The sequence below is a fragment of the Ochlerotatus camptorhynchus genome, unplaced genomic scaffold (assembly GCF_037179485.1).
Source record: "Ochlerotatus camptorhynchus isolate MF236.1 unplaced genomic scaffold, CSIRO-AGI_Acam_v1.1 ptg000197l, whole genome shotgun sequence".
Classification (NCBI taxonomy): domain Eukaryota; kingdom Metazoa; phylum Arthropoda; class Insecta; order Diptera; family Culicidae; genus Ochlerotatus; species Ochlerotatus camptorhynchus.
In genome coordinates, this window is record NW_027040687.1 from 1,453,876 (window position 1) to 1,479,153 (window position 25,278).

Sequence of the window (25,278 nt, forward strand, 5' to 3'; positions counted from 1 at the left end):
ACTTCTTCCAGTTGCATATTTTGACGTCTGTGATTTCTATATGGGGGTAGTACACTTTGTGAAAACCAAAAATAGAACATGTAACGAAATTATGAAATATTTTGAACGTTAATAACCCAGCTGCCCCTGGACCAATTTCAATAATTTTATCATGGGGCTTATTACGCATGTCACTTCACGGTGAAAACTTGTCACTTGTCGTCACGGTGAAGTGATTCCCATTTGATTTGTACTGCAACCACGGCTCTTATTATGAGTATCACTTCCTTATCACCGTGTAGTGACACCCGTAATAAGACCCCATTTCTACGCATCTGTTGAAATTAGGACTTAATAATTTTTCTAAATTTCACTATTGAAAATTGGACGAATGTGCAACTGTTGCTGTGATAATTAAAATTATCACCGATTGCCTGCGAAAAGCGATTTTCCTAACACAGATTTCAAAGTTGAATTTCATTGGGTCTCATCGAACGATGTTTATTCAATCACCGCGAAGTGAGGGGTGGTGTTCTCCAGTACACAACGAAAGGCTCCCCGTCAAGCAGCTAACTATCAAAGCTGCCCCCAACTGCCCAACTAAAATTCATATCAAAAGGTTCTTTTCAGGGCAATCATAGTAATACTAAAGAGTATTAACAGAGAGAACTCCGCTCAAATTCCTATTCCTACACAAAAAAAAACAAGCTTCTGCTGCAGTTAATAAATAACATTTATTATATAAGACCACGTAGTCCACGTAGCCACCATTGCGTACAACCCCATAGGGCTTGCAGTTTTTTTTCCCAAGATCTCTCAATTCGACCAAAATCAGGAAAGGTCTTGAATATTTTCTACGATTTTTGCTAAACAATCAAAGTTCCCAAACCAAACCCTGAAGTTATAAGAAGTATGCTGAGCTACTATGAAATTCCAAAAACTTCTATGAATTCCACTGATCTTCCACAATTTTGGATGAACTTTTACGAAGAATCCTAGCACTTCCATTAGGTTTTGCGAAGTTCCTCGAATTGCAACGTAATTCGCATGACTTTTTCAAAGTTCTCAGAATTCCTTCTACAAAGTTACTTGATCTTTAAAGAACTTAGTTCAGGGTGGCCACAGAACCGGGAAAACCGGAAAAAGCCGGGAATTTGAAATGGACCGGGAAAAAACCGGGAATTTCGAAACAAAACCGGGAAAAATCAAATTATATATTTTATTTTAATTTAATTGCATATACACAAGTTCACACTCTTTCTCAGTCCAACTTACTTACCTTACCAATCAGGCTAAGGCCTTGTTGTCCTCTGCTGTCCGAAGAAGTCGTCTCCACTCTACTCGATCCATGGCCACAGTTCGCCAGCCTCGTAGTCTGCGAAGGGTCCGCAGGTCACCTTCTACTTGGTCGATCCACCTTGCCCGCTGCGCGCCTCTTCTTCTTGTTCCTGTTGGGTCGCTTTCTAGAACCATTTTCACTGGGTCGTCGTGCGGCATTCTTACGACGTGCCCAGCCCACCGTAGTCGCCCAATTTTTGCAATGTGGACGATGGATGGTTCTCCCAGCAGCTGGTGCAATTCGTGGTTCATTCGCCTCCTCCACGTTCCGTCATCCATCTGCACTCCACCGTAGATGGTACGCAACACCTTCCGTTCGAAAACACCAAGGGCGCGTTGGTCCTCCACGAGCATAGTCCAGGTCTCGTGGCCGTAAAGGACCACCGGTCTAATCAGCGTCTTGTAGACAGTCAACTTCGTGCGGCGGCGAATTTTATTCGACCGGAGCGTCCTCCGGAGTCCAAAGTAGGCACGATTCCCTGCCATAATGCGTCTTTGAATTTCTCTGCTGGTATCATTTTCGGCGGTCACCAGTGAGCCCAAATACACGAACTCATCGACCACCTCGATTTCGTCACCGTCAATCTGAACTCGGGGTGGGAGGCTAACATTGTCTTCCCTAGAACCTCTTCCTTGCATGTATTTTGCCTTTGATGCGTTGATGGCAAATCCAAACCGACTAGTTTCAGTCTTTAGTCTGATGTACGTTTCCGCCATCGTCTCAAAGTGTCGTGCTATGATGTCAATGTCATCGGCGAAACCAAGGAGCTGGATGGACTTCCTGAATATCGTGCCACTCGTGTCTATCCCAGCTCTTCTGATCACACCTTCTAACGCGATGTTGAACAGCAGACACGAAAGTCCATCACCCTGCCGTAACCCCCTTCGAGATTCAAAAGGACTCGAGAGTGTCCCCGATACTCGAACAACGCACGTCACTCGATCCATCGTCGCCTTGACCAATCGCGTCAGTTTATCCGGAAATCCGTACTCGTGCATAATCTGCCATAGCTGATCTCGATCGATTGTGTCGTATGCGGATTTGAAATCGATGAACAAATGATGTGTGGGCACGTTGTATTCGCGGCATTTCTGCAGAACCTGCCGAATCGCGAAAATTTGGTCCGTGGTAGCGCGGGCACCCATGAATCCCGCCTGGTATTGCCCCACGAACTCTCTTGCATATGGTGACAGACGGCGGCATAGAATTTGGGAGAGTACCTTGTAGGCGGCGCTCAGCAGTGTGATCGCGCGGTAGTTGCAGCAATCCAACTTGTCGCCCTTTTTGTAGATTGGACATACGACACCTTCCATCCACTCCTCCGGTAATATCTCCTCCTCCCAAATCTTGGCAATTACCCAGTGCAGCGCTCTAGCCAGTGCTTCACCACCGTATTTCAATAGCTCACTTGGTAGTTGATCTACACCAGTTGCTTTGTTGTTCTTCAGCCGACCGATCTCCTCCTAAACTTCTTGAAGATCAGGGGCCGGTAGCCTGTCGTCTTCTGCGCGTGCTCCAAGGTCTGTTGCCGTGCCACCTTCGTTTTCTGCTGCTTCACCGTTGAGGTGCTCGTCATAGTACTGCTTCCACCTCTCAATCACCTCACACTCGTTCGTGAGAAGGTTACCGTCCAAGTCCTTGCACATATCGGCTTGCGGCACGTAGCCTTTGCGCGAACTATTTAGCTTCTCGTAGAACTTCCGTGTGTCGTTTACGCGGTACAGATTTTCCATCGCCTCGCGATCTCGATCTTCCTGCTGACGCTTCTTCCTTCGGAAAACCGAGTTTTGTCTGTTCCGCGCTTGTCTGTATCGCTCCACATTCAATCTCGTGCGGTGTTGCAGCATTCTCGCCCGTGCTGCATTCTTCTCCTCTACTAACAGTTTGCATTCGCCGTCAAACCAGTCATTTCTTCGGTCCGGGATTGCAGTACCTAGTGCCGCTACAGCAGTACTACCTATGGCTGAACGGATGTCCCTCCAGCCATCTTCAAGAGAAGCTGCGCCAAGCTGCTCTTCCGTGGGTAGTGCAACTTCCAGCTGCTGCGCGTAGTCCTGGGCAACTCCGGTGTCCCGTAGTTGCTCAATGTTGGGTCGTGGCGTTCGACTTCGACGTGTGTTATGCACCGTCGAGAGTTTTGAGCGCATGCATACTGCAACTAGGTAGTGGTCCGAATCTATGTTCGCACTGCGGTACGTGCGGACGTTGATAATGTCGGAGAAGAATTTCCCGTCGATTAGAACGTGATCGATTTGGTTTTCTGTGTGTTGGTCAGGTGATCTCCAGGTGGCTTTGTGGATATCCTTGCGGGGGAAAAAGGTACTTCGAACTACCATACCCCGGGAGGCTGCAAAGTTCACGCATCGTTGGCCGTTGTCGTTCGATACGGCATGCAGGCTGTTTGGCCCGATTGCCGGTCTATACATTGCCTCCCGTCCTACCTGAGCGTTCATGTCGCCGATGACGATTTTGACGTCCCGTTGCGAACAGCCGTCGTACACCTGCTCCAGCTGTGCATAGAACGCTTCTTTCTCGTCGTCGGGTCTCCCTTCGTGTGGGCAGTGCACGTTGATGATGCTGTAGTTGAAGAAACGGCCCTTAATCCTCAACTTGCACATCCTCGCGTTGATCGGCTGCCAACCAATCACGCGTTGGCGCATCTTACCCAGCACTACAAAGCCGGTTCCCAGCTCGTTGGTGGTGCCACAGCTCTGGTAGAAAGTAGCCGCTCGATGCCCGCTTTTCCATACCTTTTGTCCCGTCCAGCAAAGTTCCTGCAGTGCTACGACTTCGAAGTTGCGTGGTTGAAGTTCGTCATAGATTAACCTATCGCAACCCGGGAAGCCGAGCGATTTGCAGTTCCATGTTCCGAGTTTCCAATCGTAGTCCTTATTTCGTCGCGTAGGTCTGTGCCGATTGTTCCGATCCGTATTTCTTTCTTCGGTATTTGCAACTTTGTTTTTTTTTTCCAGGGCGGCTTGTTGGGCCTGCCCCAACCCCCTGTCTCGCCGGGGGACCATCGTGCACAGCTCTGTTTAGAGTCCCACGCTGGCACTAGGACGGTGATCAGCCGCTCCTAACATGGAGAACAGACGCCGTTTTGAGCCGCACCTCCATGGTGAGCAGACACTCAGGTTTGGTGAAGCATTTCCTCTATCACCGTACTATGGTTACCGCGCCAGTGTTCGCGTCGCACCTCTTCACTTTGCTATTGCCGGACTGGCAACATTGCCCAGGCTACGCCAACCAGCTGTGTGCAGGTTTCAGCTGGTAGTCTTTTGTTATCATATGACTCGAGGAGGCGTGAAGTAGGAACTTGTGAGGACCAGGGCTAGGTATTCCGCTCCTTCCAGGTTGTCAACTCACCATTTTGTAGCCCAACTTGCTCAATATAATTTGAAAATGCTAATCAGTCCCACCTTGATGTTGACTGGCGATGGCAGCTTTTATTCTCTTACACCGATTCCGTTTTCGAGGTGTACCTAACACTGAGCGCCAACAAGTGCGAGCTATTGACAGCTCAGCATCATTCGTTTATAAACAAACATGCACCAAACAGCTACACCCTGAAAAATTTGGATGTACGGTAGTAAAGATCTGCTGTTACTCCAGAACAAAAACGAACGACATTAAGCGGCTTAAAGCTTTTTTTCTTCGACGGCGATCAAGCGTCTGAAAAAGATTCAGCAAAGTTGGACGATCGGGTTCGTTCGACATTCTCTTTTAAAACCTTTTTCGTTCACCTCACGTTCGGCTCTTCGCATGTATTGGTATGTTCTGAACAGGCATGGAAAATCATTTACATTCATTTAATGCATTCATTGACATTCATTTGCCTCTAACTTTTCTCATCAACAGCATTCCGCAAAATAATGTATAGAGCTTTTGTAGGTTTTGTTATTAACTACAACTTTTGCCCATAACTCAAATATGTATCTCTTATGCATCACGAACTAGAGCGGGCACAACTTGTTACTGTTTTTCAGTGAATGTGAAATACATTCACTGAAAAACAGTAGTGGCTTCTGTTCGCTCTGGTTCGTCATGCATAAGAAATACGGATTTGAGTTTTTAACAAAAGTTGTAGTTAATAACAAAGCCTACAAAAACTCGATACATCATTTTGTGGAATTCTGTTGATGAAAAAAGTTAGGGACAAATGAATGTAAATGAATGCAAATGATTTTCCATGCCTGGTTCTGAAACTTACCGACCTGACGACGAGCTATCAACCTTCGTGTTTTTTTCATTCATTTCGCGAGTAGTGGCCTGTTCAAAACCGCATTTGCATTGAAAAAAGTGAGACGCGTTTTCCATCTGTGTTTATAAGTGTAAAACTATCAAATAAGAGTAGTGAAATTTGAGAAAGTTGGAGCAAATAACCATGACTACAAAATATTCGACGAGGTATGAGAAGGATTATCTATGGAGCGCGCCGGATCCCAAAGTACCGACTGCTGCTCGATGCACCTGGTGCAATAAATCATTCAAAATTGATACGATGGGAAGGGTGGCCTTTGGGAGTCATGAAAAAAGCAAAGGCCATCAGCATCAGGCTGCAGCACGTCGCTCAAATTTGCCGATCAGCAGCTTATTTGGAACGAATGGTAAGCTCCGAAATAACACGCTTGATTATACCACAATGCACTGAAACTTGCAACGAAGCTTCGATTATTGTTTTGGTTGCTATTGAATCAAGTTCATCATGTGCTGAGACTTTAATACAAGAATTCTATGAATTGAATACTGATCTTCTATCTCAAATTTCAGATCGTTCAACAAATGATAAAATCATATCTTCAACTTCAAGTTTGACTGTCGATCCCAAGGTGAGTACAACTACCTTGGTCGATCCAATTCAGACAAATGCTTTAACATCATCTGAAGTGGCAGTAGGCGCCAATCAGGCTGTCATGAAAAAGTATTTTTTAAACGATTCGGTGACGTCCGCTGAAATTTTATGGGCACTTGAAACTGTGGCCACCCATGGTTCATACCGTAGTGCAGGTACCAGTGTTGCTCTGTTCCAGAAGATGTTTCCTGACAGCCAAATTGCTTCGAAAATGGAGATGAGCCGCACCAAAGTTGGTTATTTCATCACACACGGTCTGGCACCTTACTTCAAGAAGATCTTACTGACCAAAGTAGAAAGTTGCTCCGAGGTCGTCCTTGGATTCGACGAAACACTGAACAAAATTGCACAACGGCAGCAACTTGATGTAAGCATTCATTTTTGGGATGAAGACAAGCAGGAAGTACAGACAAGATATGTAGGCTCAGCTTTCCTATCATCGACACGAGAGATTGACTTGATGAGTAGGATCAAGAAGTGTTTCGAAGTATATCCCGGACTGTTGAAAAAAGTTATTCAGATGTCTATGGATGGACCCAACGTGAACTGGCGACTCCTTAACGATCTGTCCTCCGAATTGCAAGAGATGCGTGAGAGCAGTTCCTTCAGTCTACTCAGCATTGGCAGAAGCGGTCTTCATGTAGTGCATAATTCGTTCAAGAGCGGTATGCAGAAAACGGACTGGAAGATCGATCAGTTTCTGATGTCGTTGTACCAACAATCAATACGAAACTAACGATTTTAAATTGGCTCACCACTTTAGTAGCCTATTGGTCCCAAGCAAACGATTAACGTACCCTATTCTAGTTGAAATTCTATTACTACACTATGTTTGTTTTGATTCGCTATGAAAGTTTGACAGATAACATCAGGGGTGTGTGGATTCATGCAGAACATGCAGGGGTGAGTGAAATAGCTTGGGACTGCTTGGGACCGTTGTTCTGGTACTGAGTGAGCCAAAAATAATAATGATTTTCTTCGGGACCCAGTGGTCTTAGAGTTACCTCTATGGTTGTACTACCTGCTAAAAGATGTTCCCCTAAGACGTGCTGACTTTATAGCAGTTACTGGTAGCACCATATTGCCGCTCAAATTTTGCGGAGTCAGGTGGGTGGAAAACCAGCGAGTAGCAAAACGAGCTCTAAATATGCTTCCTCATCTGCGAACATATGTGAAGGCAGTAAAATTTCAACAAGAGTCAAAACGAAAACAAAGTCATCCCGATTTCAGGAGAAGCTTTAAGGCGGTTTACAGCTCCAACGCGTTTTCAGTGATGTCCCAAGCGGTATCGGATCAGCTCTTTGGACCTAAATTGAGCTTTTTTGTAGCTGCAGCGGCAAATGTGGAACCATTTTTGAAAGAATTTCAGGGTGATGCACCACTTGCTCCCTTTTTGTACGATGAACTAACAAGCCTAGTTCAAAATGCGATGCAGAGAGTGGTGAAGCCAGACCGCCTTAAAAAGAAACCTAAAGCGCTAACGGAGATTGACTTAAATCAGGACAACCCGAAAAAAAATTACAGTGAAATTTTCAGTGGAAACAATGCTCTAGCATTAATATTTATTGTCGACAATAAAAATGATTGTTATAATGTTGTACCCTTCCGAAAACGGCAAAACTGTTACCTAGATGTACAATGAAGGTACATAATAAAATGTTGGTACAATGATTTTTATCGTATTTTTCATTTATTTTATTGTTAACATGATTCGATCATGAACAATAATGAACAACTCTACTACAATAAAAATTGATGTTACATTAAATATTGGTGTGTTTTCATTGTGGTTTACTTCACGAACAATAAAAAATAAATCTGATTGAAGCATGCAGACTATGAGAGGGTCAGCAACACTGCCAATGTAATCAAGATAGGCGCTGCTCTTATGGCTCTGGCTTTGACAGTTCGTTTGGCTCAAAACCAGCCAGTCCGCGTCCGCTCATCTCTTATCCTCCTTATCCTAGACCCTCTCTAAAGCTGGGTTAAGATGGTTCAATTCAGCGTTCAACTCACTTGAACTGCGAAATGAACGTCCAGAAATCTGACTGATATCGGACTTGCTCTATTCGTTGCCAAGTCAGTTGAACGCCTACGACCAGATCGGTTTGAGTTGAATTCAACCCACCTGCATCATCTAAATCCCACATAATGCAGACCTTTTCCGTGCAGTCAATAATCAAACAATAATAATAAAAAAATGCACCACTTGAAGATGTCAGGAAGGAACTCTCTGGTGGAAGCATATTTCATGGGCGATTCTCTCCAGTCGAATGCATTAACTTATCAACGACGCTCAACCACAAAGGAGACGTGACCTAGGGAGATCGAGTGCAAAGGAGTTGGCCTCCATTTCTCACAAGTTCCGGATCGAATCTCAATCCATAACCTGTAAAAAAGGAAACACCCGTAACAGACATACCACCCCTTCCCTTCCCGGGTCGATGTTTTATTTTTTCGATTTATTTTTAAAGTCGATAAAGTAGATCTGTCAAGCCAACACAAACACTCTAAAATACACTGTTATTTTTTTTAATCAATAAATTCGCCAACCAACAGTAAAATAACAATAATATATAATGTTATTGAAAAAAAAATTGTATGGAGAAATCACGAAAATTTCATTGTTAAGATACTTAACAACCCCCCTTTTTTATTGTAAATTTTCCATTTACCATGAAATTTACTGTTTTGTACAATATAAATCAAGGTAAATTTATTGTAGACGTAACAATATAAATCATTGTTAAGACAATAATTTACGTCTTATTGTTACATTGTTTTTTAATGTATTTTTGTTGTTATTTTTTTCGGGAACCTTCTTACATCAGCTGAAGTAGACGTTGGATTTGCTGTAAAAGCGGCTATCAAAGCGGAAGGAATCCGTGGAACAACAACTCTTGGTGTTTCGCAACGACTGCAAAAACTATTATGTTGCATTTTTGACGAAACTCCTCGATCGTTCGCCACTTCGATATGCTCTAACAAGGTATATTTCTTGTTTAAGTCCATCTGTCATTTCAAACTCCCCAGATGTAGCCAAGAAACGACTTGAGTTTTATTTGGAACATATGGTGGAGAAAGATCATTTGGCTGGAGCTGTTGCGGACAAGGTGAAGGATGAATATTCGCAAATTTGCACGATGGCCTTCTTCAAGTTAATTGCTTCAGGATATCGCAGACAGGAGACACGGGTCGATCATTTCCGGTTGAAGGCAATTGCTGATTCTGGAAAACAGCTTCCGAATTTGGCATCGTTTGTCAAGAAGATATTGATAATATCTCACGGAAATGCAGCCCAGGAGCGCGGATTTTCCGTCAACAAGGAGTGCCTGGTGGTAAATCAATCCGAGGAAAGCCTGGTAGCACAACGCACTGTACATGATGGGATTTTAGCAGCTGGTGGTGTGACCAACATTCAAGTGGACAAGCAGCTTATTCAGTACTGTCGAAACGCCCGAGGTCGGTACCAGGAATTTTTGGATGCAAAACGAGCTGAGGGGATTGCAAGCGATAAAGAAGCTAGCCAAAAGAGGGAAGCGGACAAAGCAATAAAAGAGCTGGAAATGAAAAAGGCTAAACTTTTGGCAGACGCAGAGAAAGAGGCTGCTGCTTTGGACGTTAAACTAAAAGAGCTGAGAAAGTAAAGTGTAATATTAAGGTTTCTTTTTAAATATAAACTGATTCGACCATTTTGTATGGAACATACACATATTTTCCTATTATTTTTGTATCTTCATCTGGATTCAGCTATGAGTTTGGTTTTCTGTTTTTGTGGATGAAAATTGTCGAAAACTTGCTTAGTTATTTTCATTTTATTTTGTTTGAGGCAAACCGGGAAAATATTAATGTTTTAATCGGAAAAAAACCGAGAATTTCAAAATAAAAATTCTGTGGTGAATTTTCATTAGAAACAAAGAGAAATGATTTGTATTGATATTTTTTCCTAAAAGTACAGTAAATTACCTTTGTTTTGATGTATTAACCTTATTTGTACGTTAATCCGTTACCGAGATACAGATGATTTTATTATTCCGGAATCTAAATGGACATAGCTTTAGGAACATTAAACGAGGTAGGCCATGCATTCAAATTGACGTGTTTTGTTTATGCTGCTGCTTAATTGTAAAATTCCACATAATTGTCATGTGTCCACACATAAACCGAATCCACTCAAAAGTACACATGACATTTATGAGTCAAATGAATTGTATGTAATTAGTAATTAGTTATATTTTTTATTTGCACGGAAAACATAATAAAACCTAAAATATTTAAAACCTAGGGGCATCCCACTCTAAACTTTGTACTTCTCGCATTATACTTAGAAAGTTCTTAATGATATCTAAGATACCTGCAAATACTTAAAAATACTTAAGAAATATTTAGCGCTAGTTTGTTACTTCCGTTGCTAGACAGATTTTGTGCGATTGTTTACCCGGTGTCATCCGGGAATTTGTGTGTGCGTATTTAGAAAAATCAACTATTATTCTTTAATTTATTCCTTCTTTGTAGGAATCGAGGAGGAGACCATTTTGATTCAAGGAATATTACATTGCCAAACCGATTCACCTGTCATTCAAAGGAAGAATAAGGAACTATTTGGAAAGTTATTGTGGAAGAAACTGTGTGTGGAAGGAAATTCCCTGAGCAAATGTTTGTATCCCAAAACCATGTCTCCATAAAGATGGATTTTTCGTCCATTAGGTTCTTGACCGTTGGACGATAATTTCAGGCCTTTACGCTGATTGAAGCTGAAAGCTTTATGCACCATCCGCAAAGCCTAGATTGCCGTCGAATGAGAAGATAATCACGTTTCCTCTGATTTGGAACATTCGATGCTCTCCTGCTTAAGGCTTATTAGGGTAGAGAGCTAATTCGGCCTAATCGCCCATTTTGGGCCTATTTAGCAGAAAACATCAAATCAAACCATGATTACGGCGTTAACAAGTCAATTATGCGTTTGGTACGATACTTCTGTTCCAAATCTACCGAACGAAGTCAATAAGAAAGTGTGATATGAATGTTTGTACCCATTATTCTCAACAAACAAAAGAATGAATTCAATTGCGTTTGAATGGAGTTTCAATGCGTTAAGCCGAGTTTAGAATCCGAAGGCCAAGTTGGGGGTCAAGAAGTAATGTTAGATTTTCAACAATGGGGCTTATTACGGATGTCACTTCACGGTGAAAACTTGTCAGTTGTCGTCACGGTGAAGTGATTCCCATTTGACTTGTAGGGCAATCACGGCTCTTATTTTTTTTCCTTTGGTTTGTTTTTTCCGTCGATCTTGTTTTCCGTGCTGAGCACCAATGCTACCGACGTGCCAGGAAGGCAGCTCCCACACCTGGACCCTATCTATCAACCCATTAACTCATGAACCGGGGACCAACGGCTTTACTTCCCATCCGAAGGAAGGCGTGATCAGAGATGTTATGCCTCAGAACATCCCGGCGGCGACGACTGGGATTGAACCCATACCTGCTGGGGTGAGAGGTAATCACGCTTACCACTACACCTCCGGCGCCGTTAATCACGGCTCTTATTATGAGTATCATTTCCTTATCACCGTGTAGTGACACCCGTTATAAGGATAAATATCTCAACAATGTTTTACTCTTTATCAAATCTTAGGATACGTACGGAAAGTTCAATAAATTTGGAAGGCATCTGTAGTGAGAACATTCCATTTAAAAAAAATCGTTCTAAAAATAGAGGTAAAGGGCGGGTTGTGCTTACTAGGCCCAAAATAAGATCTAAGCCGTATGAAGGCTGGACATAATCAAACCAGCATATTTGCTCCGTGTTAATCTAGGAACCGTTCTCTAATTGGCTTCTTTAATTTTGAAAAATGCATCGTTTTTTATACATCATCTGAAAGAGCTTTGTTTTCGGAGCACATATTTTTTTCGAACCCACACACTTTCATCTCGATTTTTAAATCAAGATTTAAAGCAAAATAACAACTTCACTGTTTGGCACTAAACTAACAAACTGACAGCTCGCTCCCATACAAAGTGACACCGAGGGGCACTAATAAGATGATTTTTGCAAATGTAATCGTACTTATTTAAAATAGTTCCAGTGTACCAAAATCGATGAAATTCTGGGTTTGGGTTCCATTTTTAATGCAGATTACGAATATGCATTTACCTCTATACCCTTTAAGAACCCAATTGATTACAGTCGAAATTCGCTGGTTGGGCCACCACCTCGGCCCAACTAACGAATTTGATTTGATTGATATGGGCCAACTGACAGAAGGCTAAAATTTGTTGAGGGGTGTGCGCATCCTTTGTTGCAAAGATTTTACAAAAAGCGGATTGAAGCAAGTTGCTTGAAGCAGAGTGGAAAAAGCAAATCATTAAGAACACAATTTTTGTTTTTGTTTTCTTCTAGAATTTTAAATGAAACTCAAATGTTTCGAGCAAATACCAAACGTTAACTTTCATTACATATGATTCGCAGTCCTACCCGCATATGCTTACCCCCTGGAAGAATTTATGATCAATTGTCAAATCCAATTTGACATGAGATTTTGACATCCAGTTGATTTTTAATTGGGTCATGGCCCAACCAACGGAGGCCCAACTAAAAAGCAGCCCAAGTATTAAAAGCCCAACCAGCGAATTTGGACTGTACATCATCCATCAGAACGGCTATGTGTTAAAACTTTAATTTGGACTCTTTGGGGAATGGTTTGAAATAAATTCATACATTTTAACTTAGGATTATTTTACATGAAATTGGTACAAATAAGTAACGTTTTGGAACTAAATCGTTTTATTTGGTATATCAATGGTTTGTTATAAATAATAATTTCAGAACAGATTAATATTTTTCTTATCCTTACTTACTGGTAAAAGTGAGAAATTCACGTTGATTTCACATAAAGCTTTCGGTTGCTATCAGGATACTCACTCAACTCCATCACCAGTCCGTCATAACTCACATTTACCAATGTTAATTTATCAAAACGCGGTACGATACGACCACCAGTGGCAATTGCAATTAGTTCAACTTCGAGCCCACCAGCACAACGAATAGCTGGTAGTTATGCTTCATTGTCCTCTGGCAAATAACCAGCGTAGTCTTAGCATCCTTGGCCTGCTTAAAGTCAAGAATTTCATAATCATGCAGCTTGGGATAGTTCCTAGCCGAATTAACATTCAACATATGCTTTTATTTTGGCAGTTCAGTTTGAAATCTAGTTAAATAATTCAAAAGTTTGATATGGTACTAAACAGCCAGTTCGAAATCATAAATAATTCGCTATCCCATAAATGGTTTGCTGAAAGTAAAATGTTTTTGATGAACTATTTCATAACAAGAATTAAAATACTTACTTATAAACATGATCACACTTCTTCATTTAATTTAAAACATATTGAAACTAGTATTAATATGCTTTAATACGTGATTAAAAGTAATAGGTACATTGACGGGATATACAACAATAAAAAACTACATTAGTAACCGGTCACTACGATTAAAAAATCCATATCTTAAAATACTTAAAAATACTTAAGAATACTTATCAGATACTTCGAAATACTTAATTGATACTAGAGCTATAGTTTAGAGTGGGATGCCCCTAGTTTAAAACTATTTGTACTATCAGTGCTTCTTTCCAGAAAAATTGATTTAACATTTCAATTGTTTAGCCTACCTGTCTCTTCATCTTTGTTTCATTGAATATTCTAATTTAATATTTGTGTTTTTCAACTAGTTTACAGAATACCGCTTGGCGGTATGTTTTGTTTGAATTGAAAAATGTGATAACCTACGTAACTACGAGTATAACTTAACCTAACATGCTAGATTACGTATGATCTGATGATCTGATCTCAGACAGGTGTCTCTGAACCTTTCCAAGAAGACCGTTCTTGGCTCTTCTAGAGTCGGAAGACCAGCCAAGCGATGGAATTTCGCGTCCGTGGAGGACTGTTTAGGATCATCGTAAGGATCTTGTTCTGGATCCTTTTGAGTTTGAGGTGATGGCATTTGGCGCATCTCTCCCAGATTAGCATACCGTACTCGATTACGGGAAGGATGATTTGATTATAGACAGCAAGCTTGCTTTTCAGGGACAGAGTGGATCTCCTGTTGATGAGCGGATACAGAGATCTCATCAGGATGTTGCATTTTGTTTTCGTTTTGTCAACGTGTTCCCTGAAATGCAGCTTGCTGTCGATTGTAATCCCGAGGTGGACTACCTCTTTGGGCCATTCCACCACTGTGCCATTTAAGTTGATCTTATTATTATCAGACGGAACAAGTCTGGGAGATTTGAAATGAGGAAATATGATGACCTGGGTCTTCACCACGTTGATAGGGATCATCCAGCTGTTGAAATAATCAGACAGGATATCCAGTCCTTTCTGACGTTTGGCGGTCAGAGCTCCGATGACTCTGCCCTTATAGACGATAGATGTGTCATCTGCGAACAGGGACAACGATCCAACATCAGGGAGAGCCGGCACATCGGAGATGAACAGGTTGAACAAGATGGGTCCAAACTTGCTTCCTTGTGGAACACCCGCACCGATGTTGAAGGCATCCGATGTGATGCCATTCAGAGAGAATGGGAATGTCCTGTCAGAGAGATAGCTTTTTTTTTGTAATCTTCACAAGAAAGACCGTATCGCTGCAATTTGTAGACCAGGCCATTGTGCCAGACATTGTGTTTGTTCACCCGAGTCAGTTGGTGAACAGTCGAGCGACCTTTATGAAAGCCAAACTGTTCTTCGAGCAACAAGTAGTTTTCATGGCAGGTAGTAGACTGTCCTTTCGAACAGCTTAGACAGAAGGCTGATGGGACGGTAACTTGAAGGAGAGGACGGATCTTTTCCAGGCTTCCGGATGCTGATCACTTTAGCTGACTGTCAGCATGAGGAGAAGTAGCCAAGTCTAAGGCACTGATTAAAAATCATTGCCAGTTGGTTGAAGAATCTGAAACTCAAATACAGTATGCAAAAAAAGTTTATCCACCCCCTTACCAATTTACATTTTTTTTTGTTTTTCTGGTGAAAATCAGTTTAATTTTATAAGTGTTCCTCCATGATTTATCAATTTATGTTTATTTATCACATTGCCATTGAAAATACGGCGTTTATATCTTTTCTTGAGATTTCGTGTGATAAATTATGAAAAATTGTAAAAAATTACGCAAAAAAAGTTTATCCACCCCCAAACGGATACTATGACTTAAGTGTGTTTTACAGAGTTTTAGTGTGTATTCTGCAACTTTATCGAATGTAAACATTGTGTCTATCTGTCATTTAGTGCTCTTGAAGTTTTCATGCTCAAAATTTCATTTTGGGGTTCAAAATTGGAAGTTATTTGTTTCAAAATGCCCAAAAAAGCCCCAAATTCCAATCAGTATCCGAAATTTGATTATTGAACATCACAAAACTGGCAAAAGCTACCGTGATATTGCCGATATTGTCCAGCTTCACAAAAAAAAGGTCGCTAGGATTGTGCAGATGTACAAAAAGCGTGGTTTTATCTCACCAGCTAAGCGATCGGGGCGTCCTTCAATGACAACTGACCGAATTGACAGAGCTATCGTGAAGAAGGCGGAGCTGGACCGGGGACTATGAGCTCCGAAAAATTGCGAAACAGATTGAAAGCGAGTTTTCTATTCAACTGACATCACAATCCGTACGAAATCGTCTTCATAAGAAAAGTCTTAAGGGCAGAGTAGCTCTTAAGAAGCCATGGTTGTCCGCAAAAAAAAAAAAATTTAAAAAAAGATTGAAGTGGGCCCAGGACCACATTTCATGGACCAAAATTTTATGGTTTCTGATGGTATGGTCTGATGGTATCAATGGTGACCCAAATAGCATTACTTTCGGTGGATAAACTTTTTTTGCGTAATTTTTTACCATTTTTCATAATTTATCACATGAAATCTCAAGAAAAGATATAAACGCCGTATTTTCAATGGCAATGTGATAAATAAACATAAATTGATAAATCATGGAAGAACACTCATAAAATTAAACTGATTTTCACCAGAAAAACAAACAAAAAATGTAGATTGGTAGGGGGGTGGATAAACTTTTTTTGCATACTGTATATAGGCCAACAGTTCGTCAGCCTTAATCTCGGATTCCGCAGGAAAATTGTTGGGAATTTGATGGAGGTTGGCTGCATGTTCAACAACTGCAGTATCGTATGGACTTACCATGTTCAGTCCGAGATTATGAGAGCTGACGAAGTGTTGATCTATAGCATCAGCCTTCTCTTCAGGCGTTATCAGATGGGCGACTGAACCATTGCATTGGATTGATTCAACGGTACAAGTGGTTGAATGGGCCTTGGCTTAGTTTCCTGAAGGGCTCTTCACAATCTGGGAGAATAGCGGATATTATTATTATTATTAATCGTTAATTCTGAGATCCACCATCCTGGCCTGAATGATCTTTGTTGATCGATTACAATTGGTCTTCAAGTTAGGCAAACCAGAACGCTGGTATTGTCTACGTCAAGGTTCAGAGTGTTACTCACCTGTCTGGATACTGGCACGTGTTGTTTCCTGGCCTGGGATATTGCCTCCTCGATAGATTGCCGACACTGGTCAACGTCTTCGAACGTCTCCGGTTGGGCATCATAGTCTATGGTTGTGTCGACGCAGTGTTGATCTTGATCCCAGTTGACACGATGGTAGTTGCGCCGGGAAACTTTGAATCGGTTCACCGAGGAACCAACTTCGACGACCACCGGTTTGTGGTCTGAGCTGAGTTCCTGGTAGGTGATAGGTTGAGCGATGTTGTTGCCCATGTTGCTGATGAAGATATCGATGGTAGCGTGAACACTGTACTGACTCAACCGGGTGGGAGTACTGCGCTTCCTGCAGGTCGTTGTTCAGGATGGTGCCGTTTTGATTGCGTCGACTGTTGCTCAGGTCACCAGCGATGCGGAAGTTTTCCCGCCGTCGTGTTAGCTTGACAAAATCTCTTCGCAAGTCTGCTGCCAACACATCCCTGATGTTGACTGGTTTGAGGTAGTAAGCCGCAACAATTGTAATGGGGCCGACAGAAGTAGAAACTTCCACCCCTACGGCTTCGATCATCTTCAGCTGGAAGCTCGGCAGCAGCCGACAGTTGATATTCCTCCTTAGAGAGATGGCCTCTCCTACTCCCCCGGTCCAGCCTCCCAAGCCGGAAATCGGGAAGGAAGACGATAATCTCGGGTCTCACGTGCGTTTCGGTGATGATGGCGATATCGATCTTTCGTTCGTTGAGGAATTCAACGAACTCGATGCTCTTGCTCCTGAGCGAGCAAGCGTTCTAATTGGCAATTTTGATGGCTTCACGGTCCATACTTATTGATGAGGGATATGGCAGTATGAAACTGTTCTGTTCGGATCCTGCAGGTGCGCTGGATCATGAGAACTTGTGGCACGAGTGTAACAAGTTCCGCCGTTGAAAGCAGAATGTCTTCATTCCCGATCGCTGGTAAAGGGGGAGCACCAAAATGCTTCCACGACTTGAGTTTACCGGAGTGTTATGCTCCCCAGCTGTTGGCGGGATCGAAACAGCATCAGCTGCTAAACGGTTGTTGAGTGGAAGCGGCGGAAGAACCAGAATCGGACGCCGTTGGGTAATGGCGGAGAAATTATGCTCGTTGCGTGCCAGAACCTTCTTTCGGCCCTTTTGCGGATATCCATGAATTCGGCACGTTTTGGACTTGCTGGTAGCCCGATAAGCTGCACCACAATAGGCTTTTTTAATTCACCACCAACGTAGAGTGCGCACGCGAGTTCGAGAGGAAACGTCAACCAAACCGTTTTTCTGATGTAAACTAACGGTTTGGTTGACGGCAGAATTTTTCACAACCCAAATTAGAGCATTTTTCATTGAACATCTTGCCAATTTCCATCGGTGATTGTCTTATTTTACGCTTTTACGCAGTTCTCAACTGATTTGCTCCTAAACTATTCACACACAAGAAATCCGGAACATCATAACCTATCATAACCACTAAGGCACTTTTCTAATTTTCCATTTTTCTCAACAAAAATATTCCTGAACGCCAGCAGGACCTCTGCAAAAACGTTACAGAATTAAATTTTTCAACTGTAGATTAAGTTTTGGAGCATCTCAGATGAATCAATTTATCAGGAAAAGTAAAAAAAGTGTTCCGCTTCCTATATCTTAAAGCAAAAACTCCTGCTCGCAACACTCTTTTTGACGTTCTCCTATTCACCACCCCTCCATTCTCTCGCATGCTTCGGTTGAAAGTTGTTTGCCACAACCGTTGCAGCGATGAGCCATGTGGCGAATTTTGGTCCGGTGCTCAAGCATGAGTATTGGGTAGCGTTACAGTTGCGAGGTTGATAACGTTCCCAATTAACCTCGGCGTGGAAAAGGGCTCAAATCCATCATTTATGGATTCAACAAGGTCCTTTTTTATAAAATTCAAGCTAAATTTTTAAAGAATGGAGGAGAAATCCAACTTATTGAATTGACTTAGTGCATTTCAGATAGAGAATCGCGTAAATTCGAGAAAATTGCGCAAACAAAATCGTGTAAAACGAGAATCCATTGTACACAACTATGCTGAAGATGCCAAAACTTTATCGGTTACGCAAATGGAGTTACTGGTAAATTATAGTAAATAATAGCCATATTTGGTGCCCTCACATACAGAAAACCGGCAAAAGCTATCGTCAAAATTCATTGAATCGTTTGTTCCTTTTAGTATCCTCCTTGTTTATTTAAATTAAAAATTAAAAAATATCTAAAATTAATATAGAGTAAATTACGGCTTTGGGATGACTTTTACCTATTGTAGTCAGGGGATCATGAGCGCTCAATTACTGCAGGATAATACATAATGGTTCAGAGCCTCGTTTGGCCGAAATTGAAAACTCATTTACCCTTCTGACTAATTATGACCTAATCAATCATAATAATCAAAAACATATTATTTTTTTCATTTAATGCATTGTTCGTTCAAAGAGGGTGTTGAATACTTCATGTAGGAATGCTCTCATTATGTTCTAGCTGCTAAGGGAAAGACGGTCCTGCGACTGTAAACCGTATTTAGATTCAAGTGGGATTCAAACATCTTAGCAAAATTGTCGAGTTTATCCTGTACTATTAAAATACGGTGATGGGTAATTAGGCTGAATGCCAATAGGTCGAATGGGTCATTAGGCCAACATTGGTATAGTTGCTCACTTTTCATTATACGGCAATTCCAATTTTAGGACATACGTTATGGTGCCCAAATATGGCCGATGACTGCACTATAACTTCAAATTTTCTTGATTGGCGGTACTACCAATCACGATACGTTTAAATTGACCGTTAAATGCTTGTTCGATGAACTACTTGCGAGTGTTATGTCTGTTTGTCTTTGACTCCATGTTTGCTACACTGTTATGAATAATCTTAAGCTAGAAAATTCATCTTTTACTTTTTTAAAATTCGGCCTAATGACTTTTGACCTTATGACACATTCGGTCTAATGGCGTTCGGCCTAATGGCATTTGGCTTAATGGCGTTCGGCCTACACCGAAAATATAAAGAGCCTGAATTTATAAAGAGACGACATCTTATCAATTTGGCAGATCTTCTGCTCGATTGGAATGACTTTTCCTATGACTTTGACAGACAATCGATTGTTCTAATTTTGACATGTCGCCTCTTTATAAATTTAGGCTCTTAACGAAAATACTACTTTTGAAAATCTAAACTTTGACCAAAATGAGCATCAATTAGATTTCCATTTCTGGTGTTGAAAATTCGCAAATTTGTGCTACCATCATCGCTCTTCCATTATAACCATTAGTTTTTTTTTTTCTTTAAAGTCCATCAACTTCTCTCGAGCAATAAAACGTGAACATCTTTGTTCTCCTTCCACCAAATGGAAATCGGAAAAGTTATATTAGACGCAATCTTTCCTGATGGAAAACTCCCGTCTCGACCCGGGTCTAGATTAAGGTATCATCTCCCGGCGATTAAAATAATCGCTTCCATCCATTCCATTCATAAAGCATCGCTCGATTTCGGACCGCCAGACAATAGAGCGCCCGACGGCGGCAAACGGTCGGGATCACAGAAAACAAAAGATTTCCCCCTATTTGCTCCATCATCCCCTCCACCCGCACAGACTCATAAACACATCGATTATGGCAAAGAGCAAGAAACAGATATTCAATTAACGAAACACAATAAGCCGCTCTACCAAAGAGGACACCCTCTTCCGGTCGGTCGGTCGGTTGGTCGGTGATGTCAGCTTACCTCCCAAAACTCCCGGAACCACGGGTTGCGTTTGTTGGTGAACGGATTTAGCGAGAAATAGTAATCGTCAAACGACTTCACGTACGGACTGTGGATTCGGATCGATATCGATCCCAGCGCTTGAGGTTCGTAGTTCTGGACGACATCCGGTCGGTCAGCCCATCCATCGCTTCCGATCAGCAGGAACCGGTCGGTCATGTTGAGTTTTTTCATCGCTTTGAGCAAACCGCGGACGGTCATTCCTTCGCAAAAGCAAACCACCACGTTGGCATTCTTGTCCTGTTCAATGTTCCGAAGGACATCGGAAAACGATTCGTCCTCGGCGTTGCTCAGGATCTGATGGGAGGGGGGGTGGCGAAAATGAACTGGTAAGATATTTAGGGTGACAGTCGCAAACAACACCAACATACCGAATCCTCTCGGGCAATACACACGCCATATTTCTCTGCCAATTCACGGAAGGCTTGAATTCCGGACTGGCCATAGTTTTCTGTTAACGAGAAATGTGAAAGATGAAACTGAAATGTAAGGCTTTGTTTAAAAGCAATATTGTTTGCCGGTTGCAAGGGTTGCCATTCAAATAAATATTCTGCTCAGATGTTTGGTGTTCCGGATCTGGTAACCCTCAGAGATGTGCAGGAAGCATTATCATTACAGTAAACGTGAAATAAAAAATTTACAACCTAATGTTCGCACTTACCGTCGGTGTTGACGGCCGACACGTAGGTCCAGTTAAATTGCCGGACCACGTCGACCATCACCTGGGCCTGGTAGTAGTCAGATGGAACGACACGCATGAAGGTGCTGTAGCGTGCCTTATCGGAGAGATCTTTCGATGTGGTCGAATAGCCGATTTGCGGAATCGAAAAGAGTTGAAGCAAATTTTGAACCTATCGGAGTAGAGTAGGAGATTGACGCTTGTGGGTGGCTCTGACGGTTTATGTTTACTTTAACACACCTACCTGTAGGGCAACCGAACTGGACCCGGGGCCGATTACGCCAACCAGTGTTTGGTGGAACTTACTGGGAGGCTTGTTGATGGGACCGTTGTAATCGAGCGATATGTTTTGATTTATTGCCTGATCGAATTGGCAAATTAGTATATTATTCCAATTTGAATTTGCTACTTTCGACAACTTACCAAGCACACATCCTGATGGGTGAGACTGGACATGCCATTCGAGTGCTTTCCCCCTGCGCTAACATTCCGCGGGGAAGCAATGCTGCCCGTTGGGGGTGATATGGAATCCCGTATCAGTTCGATGCTTTGCTGAAGAGCAACTGGTGCGTACCAGCAGGAATCCCTGATTTCCACTCCCAGGGTGATGTTTGGCAGAAGCGTAGGGTTCTGGTTGATTTCATCTATAGTTTTGAATGTAACCTCCGACCGTTGGATGCCGTAGTGCTCGCGAACCTGGCGGGAAGATTGGAGAGAGAATTCGACAATTAAAATACAATTAAACCAAATTAATTATGGCTGTCTAGGAGACTGAGGCAACATTTGAAATTGTCGCTCCACAGTGCTCAACTGATTCCAAATTGATTCCTGATTAGCCTCCCACAAGAAACTGGCTTGGCACAAACCATTTGAAATTTACATGGAAATTACTGTAGGAAAACCAGATTTTTTATTCGTGTCTCTCAATATTCACCATTTCATTCTGCTTTAAAAAATGATAGCAATTACAACTTTCTTGGAGACCACTTTTCCATCAAAACAAAAGTTATTAATGGTTTATGTAACTGATATCAACTGCTCAGTGTTTCTGGTGCCTAGAATAGAGCATAAAATTCATGGCTACTATTCTTCGATACATACATCAATAAAATTTACTTTTTTGACAAATCTCAGGCTATTATGACAGTAAGGTGGCGAGCATTTTTTTTTTCATTTTCCGCTTCATCAAAGTAGACATTGTTCTAATGTGACAGGTTCTACTGTAAACGAAATTTCCGATTTCAATTTGATTTGAATGAGTTTAATTCATTTGTCTCGGTATGCTGACAGTTAAGGCCCAAACGCAATGTGGACGGAAGCGGAACGGAAACGGAAAGTTTGACAGTTGTCACAAATGACATCAAGAAGCCTAACCTATGTCGATTTGGTTCTAACTTGTTTTCAATCCGACAAGTGGGCTTACTCAGATCGGGCTTTTCCGCTGCCGCTGCCGTTCCGTTTCCGCTGTCATTGCGCTTGGGCCTTTAAGCGCCGCACACTGGGGCAGATCAATGATTTTCTCGGAAAAAATTAATAACTTTTGAACGAAGCGTCCAATCAGATTACTGTATTCAGTAAAGTTGCTTGTATTAGTTAAACGCTTCCTTTGAATAACTTAATTAGTTCGCAACATGGCCGTAGAGATGGCACGCGAATCTAAATTTTGAATAAAGAGTCCTAGACGCGTGGTGTTTTCAACAAAGTTGTTTATCTACCAAAATGAAACAAAGTTGCACAAGACATGAAACTTCTATAACCTTTAGTTTCGGAGATAAAGGGTGTCTTAAAAAATATGAACTCAAAATTCTTAGTTCACAACTTTTTTATATAGTTTCATATGTTTGCTCTAGTTTTTGACTTTATTGTAATGAAAACAAACTAGGTGAGAATTTTAATAAAACTATTTGTGAAATTTTTATTGATTTTAGTGAAGTATTCTTGAAAAACATGATATTTTGTCTGTGTTCTAGGTGGGTGGGATTCTCGTAATGGCAGCTAAGGGCAGCTGGACTTAGTTTCTTTTGTTAGCTCTTGTCATCGTCTAACATATACCAGAAAACTGAAGACATGATATTCGATGATTTTTTTTTAATTTCTTTAGGTATTTGTAAACCCAATATCCCTTATATTGAAAATAACATTATATAAATGTTTGACATGTCACCATTTTTAAATGCTGTGCTAAATTTTGGGATTGTTTACTTATTATGAGTTGTCAACGAACTCATTCGTGGAATTGCAGTGTTTTTAGCTTATTCCAAGGCAAAGAAACCAGCTCAATCAGCTGCATTACCCACGTAAAGTTGTGTGTGTGACATCATCGTGCATGCTGTGTGCTGCCGTGCAAACGTGATCGTGAATTTATGATTTTTTTGCATCAGGATGCGCGGATTACTTTTTGAGTTTTCGATTTCTTTTCGAAAAAATGAGGAGTTCTGGGTTCACAGATTTGGATCGTCAATTGTTATATCTACAAGCATACAAGTACTCCATACAAATTGCTAAAACTGATCAGAGAGGTGAGGTCAATAAAAGATTAAGCTTCTTTGCATCCGATTTCAAGAAAAGATGGAAGGATTCAAAGCGAGGAAATGACAAAATTCTTAAAGCTAATCAGCACTGGCTTGATGCTTCAATTAGTTTTCACAATTTTGGTTTTTCTCCTAAAAAACCTGCCAGTGAAAAGTTTCGAGGAATGCTCTGAACAGCTCGAGGAATGCTAAACAGCTCAAAACCTAGGAGCTGAGATCCACCCACTCTTAACAAGAATTAACATTTGCAGCTCAAATGAGCTTGCGCACCAAAGGGTCTACTCTGGCAGCAAGAATAATATCTCCAAAACTAAAGGTTATGGAAGTTTCATGTATTGACCAATTCTGCTTCATTTTAATAGATAAACAACTTTGTAGAAAACACCATACGTCTAGGACGCTTTATTCAAAAGTTAGATTCGCGCGCCATCTCTACGGCCATGTTGCGAACTAATTAAGTTATTCAAAAGAAGCGCTTAACTAATACAAGCAACTTTACTGAATACAGTAATCTGAGTGGATGCATCGTTCAAAAGTTATTATTTTTTCCGAGAAATTCACTAATCTGCCCCAGTGTGTGCCGGGTGTAAAGGATCGGTACAGGAGTGGACCCGTATGAGCTCAAGTTCAACAGAAGCGAAATACCTACGACGGTCACTACCGGGAACATCGTCATATACTCATGTCAAAAAAGTAAATATAATTGATGTGTACACCGAAGAATTTTACACTGCAGAATACAGTGTTGATGATGATGATAGTGATGGTGGTGATGATAGTGATCAAACACTCATTGTAGCACGGAAACTAGTCCGATAGCTGTGGGCTCTCCTCACTTTTGAACTTGATCAAGCTTAATAACCTCTGATTGTCATCAGCAAATCGCTGTATGAAGGGTCGAAAACTAGGGGCAAGACAGCTCCTAATGATGAGCAATTTTTGAGTTGCTTTTGATGCACCTCGAGTAACTCACATTGCTCAGTGAGAAAGATCACTGTCATTTGCTTTCTCACTTTTCACATCACAGCAACCTACATGCGAAGTCGAAAAGCTGCTGTCAATCAAAACAATAATAATAAAAAAAAAACATGTAGTATCTCAGCGAAACTCGGAGACATTTATAGTGTATTCGTTTATTATCGGGGTTGGAACCAGTTCCAACCCAGTGCAAAACCGAACTTTTTGTCAGTGCGAACCTCAACCTGAGCTGGGTTTTAAAAACAAACGATCAAACTGACATTTGTCAGAAAACAAGCGTACCCAATCTTGATACCCGATCCAGGTTGGAACTGAATAATAAACGAATTCGCTATTAAATTGATTGATTTGATTATCCTGCATCATCTGTGAACGTGAACGTGAACGGAACCTATTGCTGCCTAGCTGCCTTACACTTACCAAGGGCGAATGATTGTGTCCGGCTTGATATAGTGGAAAAACTCGGTCTGCCTGACCAAATACTCGAAATCCGGCAATTTACGTACCCGTGCGGTACTACAATATTCGTTGAAGCAACCCCCGATCCCATGGCTTGGTAAACTGCCGCTGGATGAAACTGCGAACTGAGCTCTGAATTACCACTGTGCCGTTCTAGTGACGGTGGA

General features: G+C 41.6%; 1 protein-coding gene across 1 annotated transcript in view; it reads right to left on the minus strand.

Moving 5' to 3' along the window:
• The window catches only part of LOC135702775 (metabotropic glutamate receptor 1-like), a 93,056-nt gene that overhangs the window by 37,466 nt on the left and 30,312 nt on the right, over positions 1-25,278 (minus strand). Inside the window, exons 2-6 of the mRNA XM_065223820.1 lie at positions 21,567-21,839; positions 21,388-21,504; positions 21,126-21,315; positions 20,836-20,915; positions 20,426-20,761 (exon numbers count right to left, since the gene is read on the minus strand). Coding sequence (XP_065079892.1) covers positions 20,426-20,761; positions 20,836-20,915; positions 21,126-21,315; positions 21,388-21,504; positions 21,567-21,839 — 996 coding nt within the window. The remainder of the gene's footprint in view (positions 1-20,425; positions 20,762-20,835; positions 20,916-21,125; positions 21,316-21,387; positions 21,505-21,566; positions 21,840-25,278) is intronic.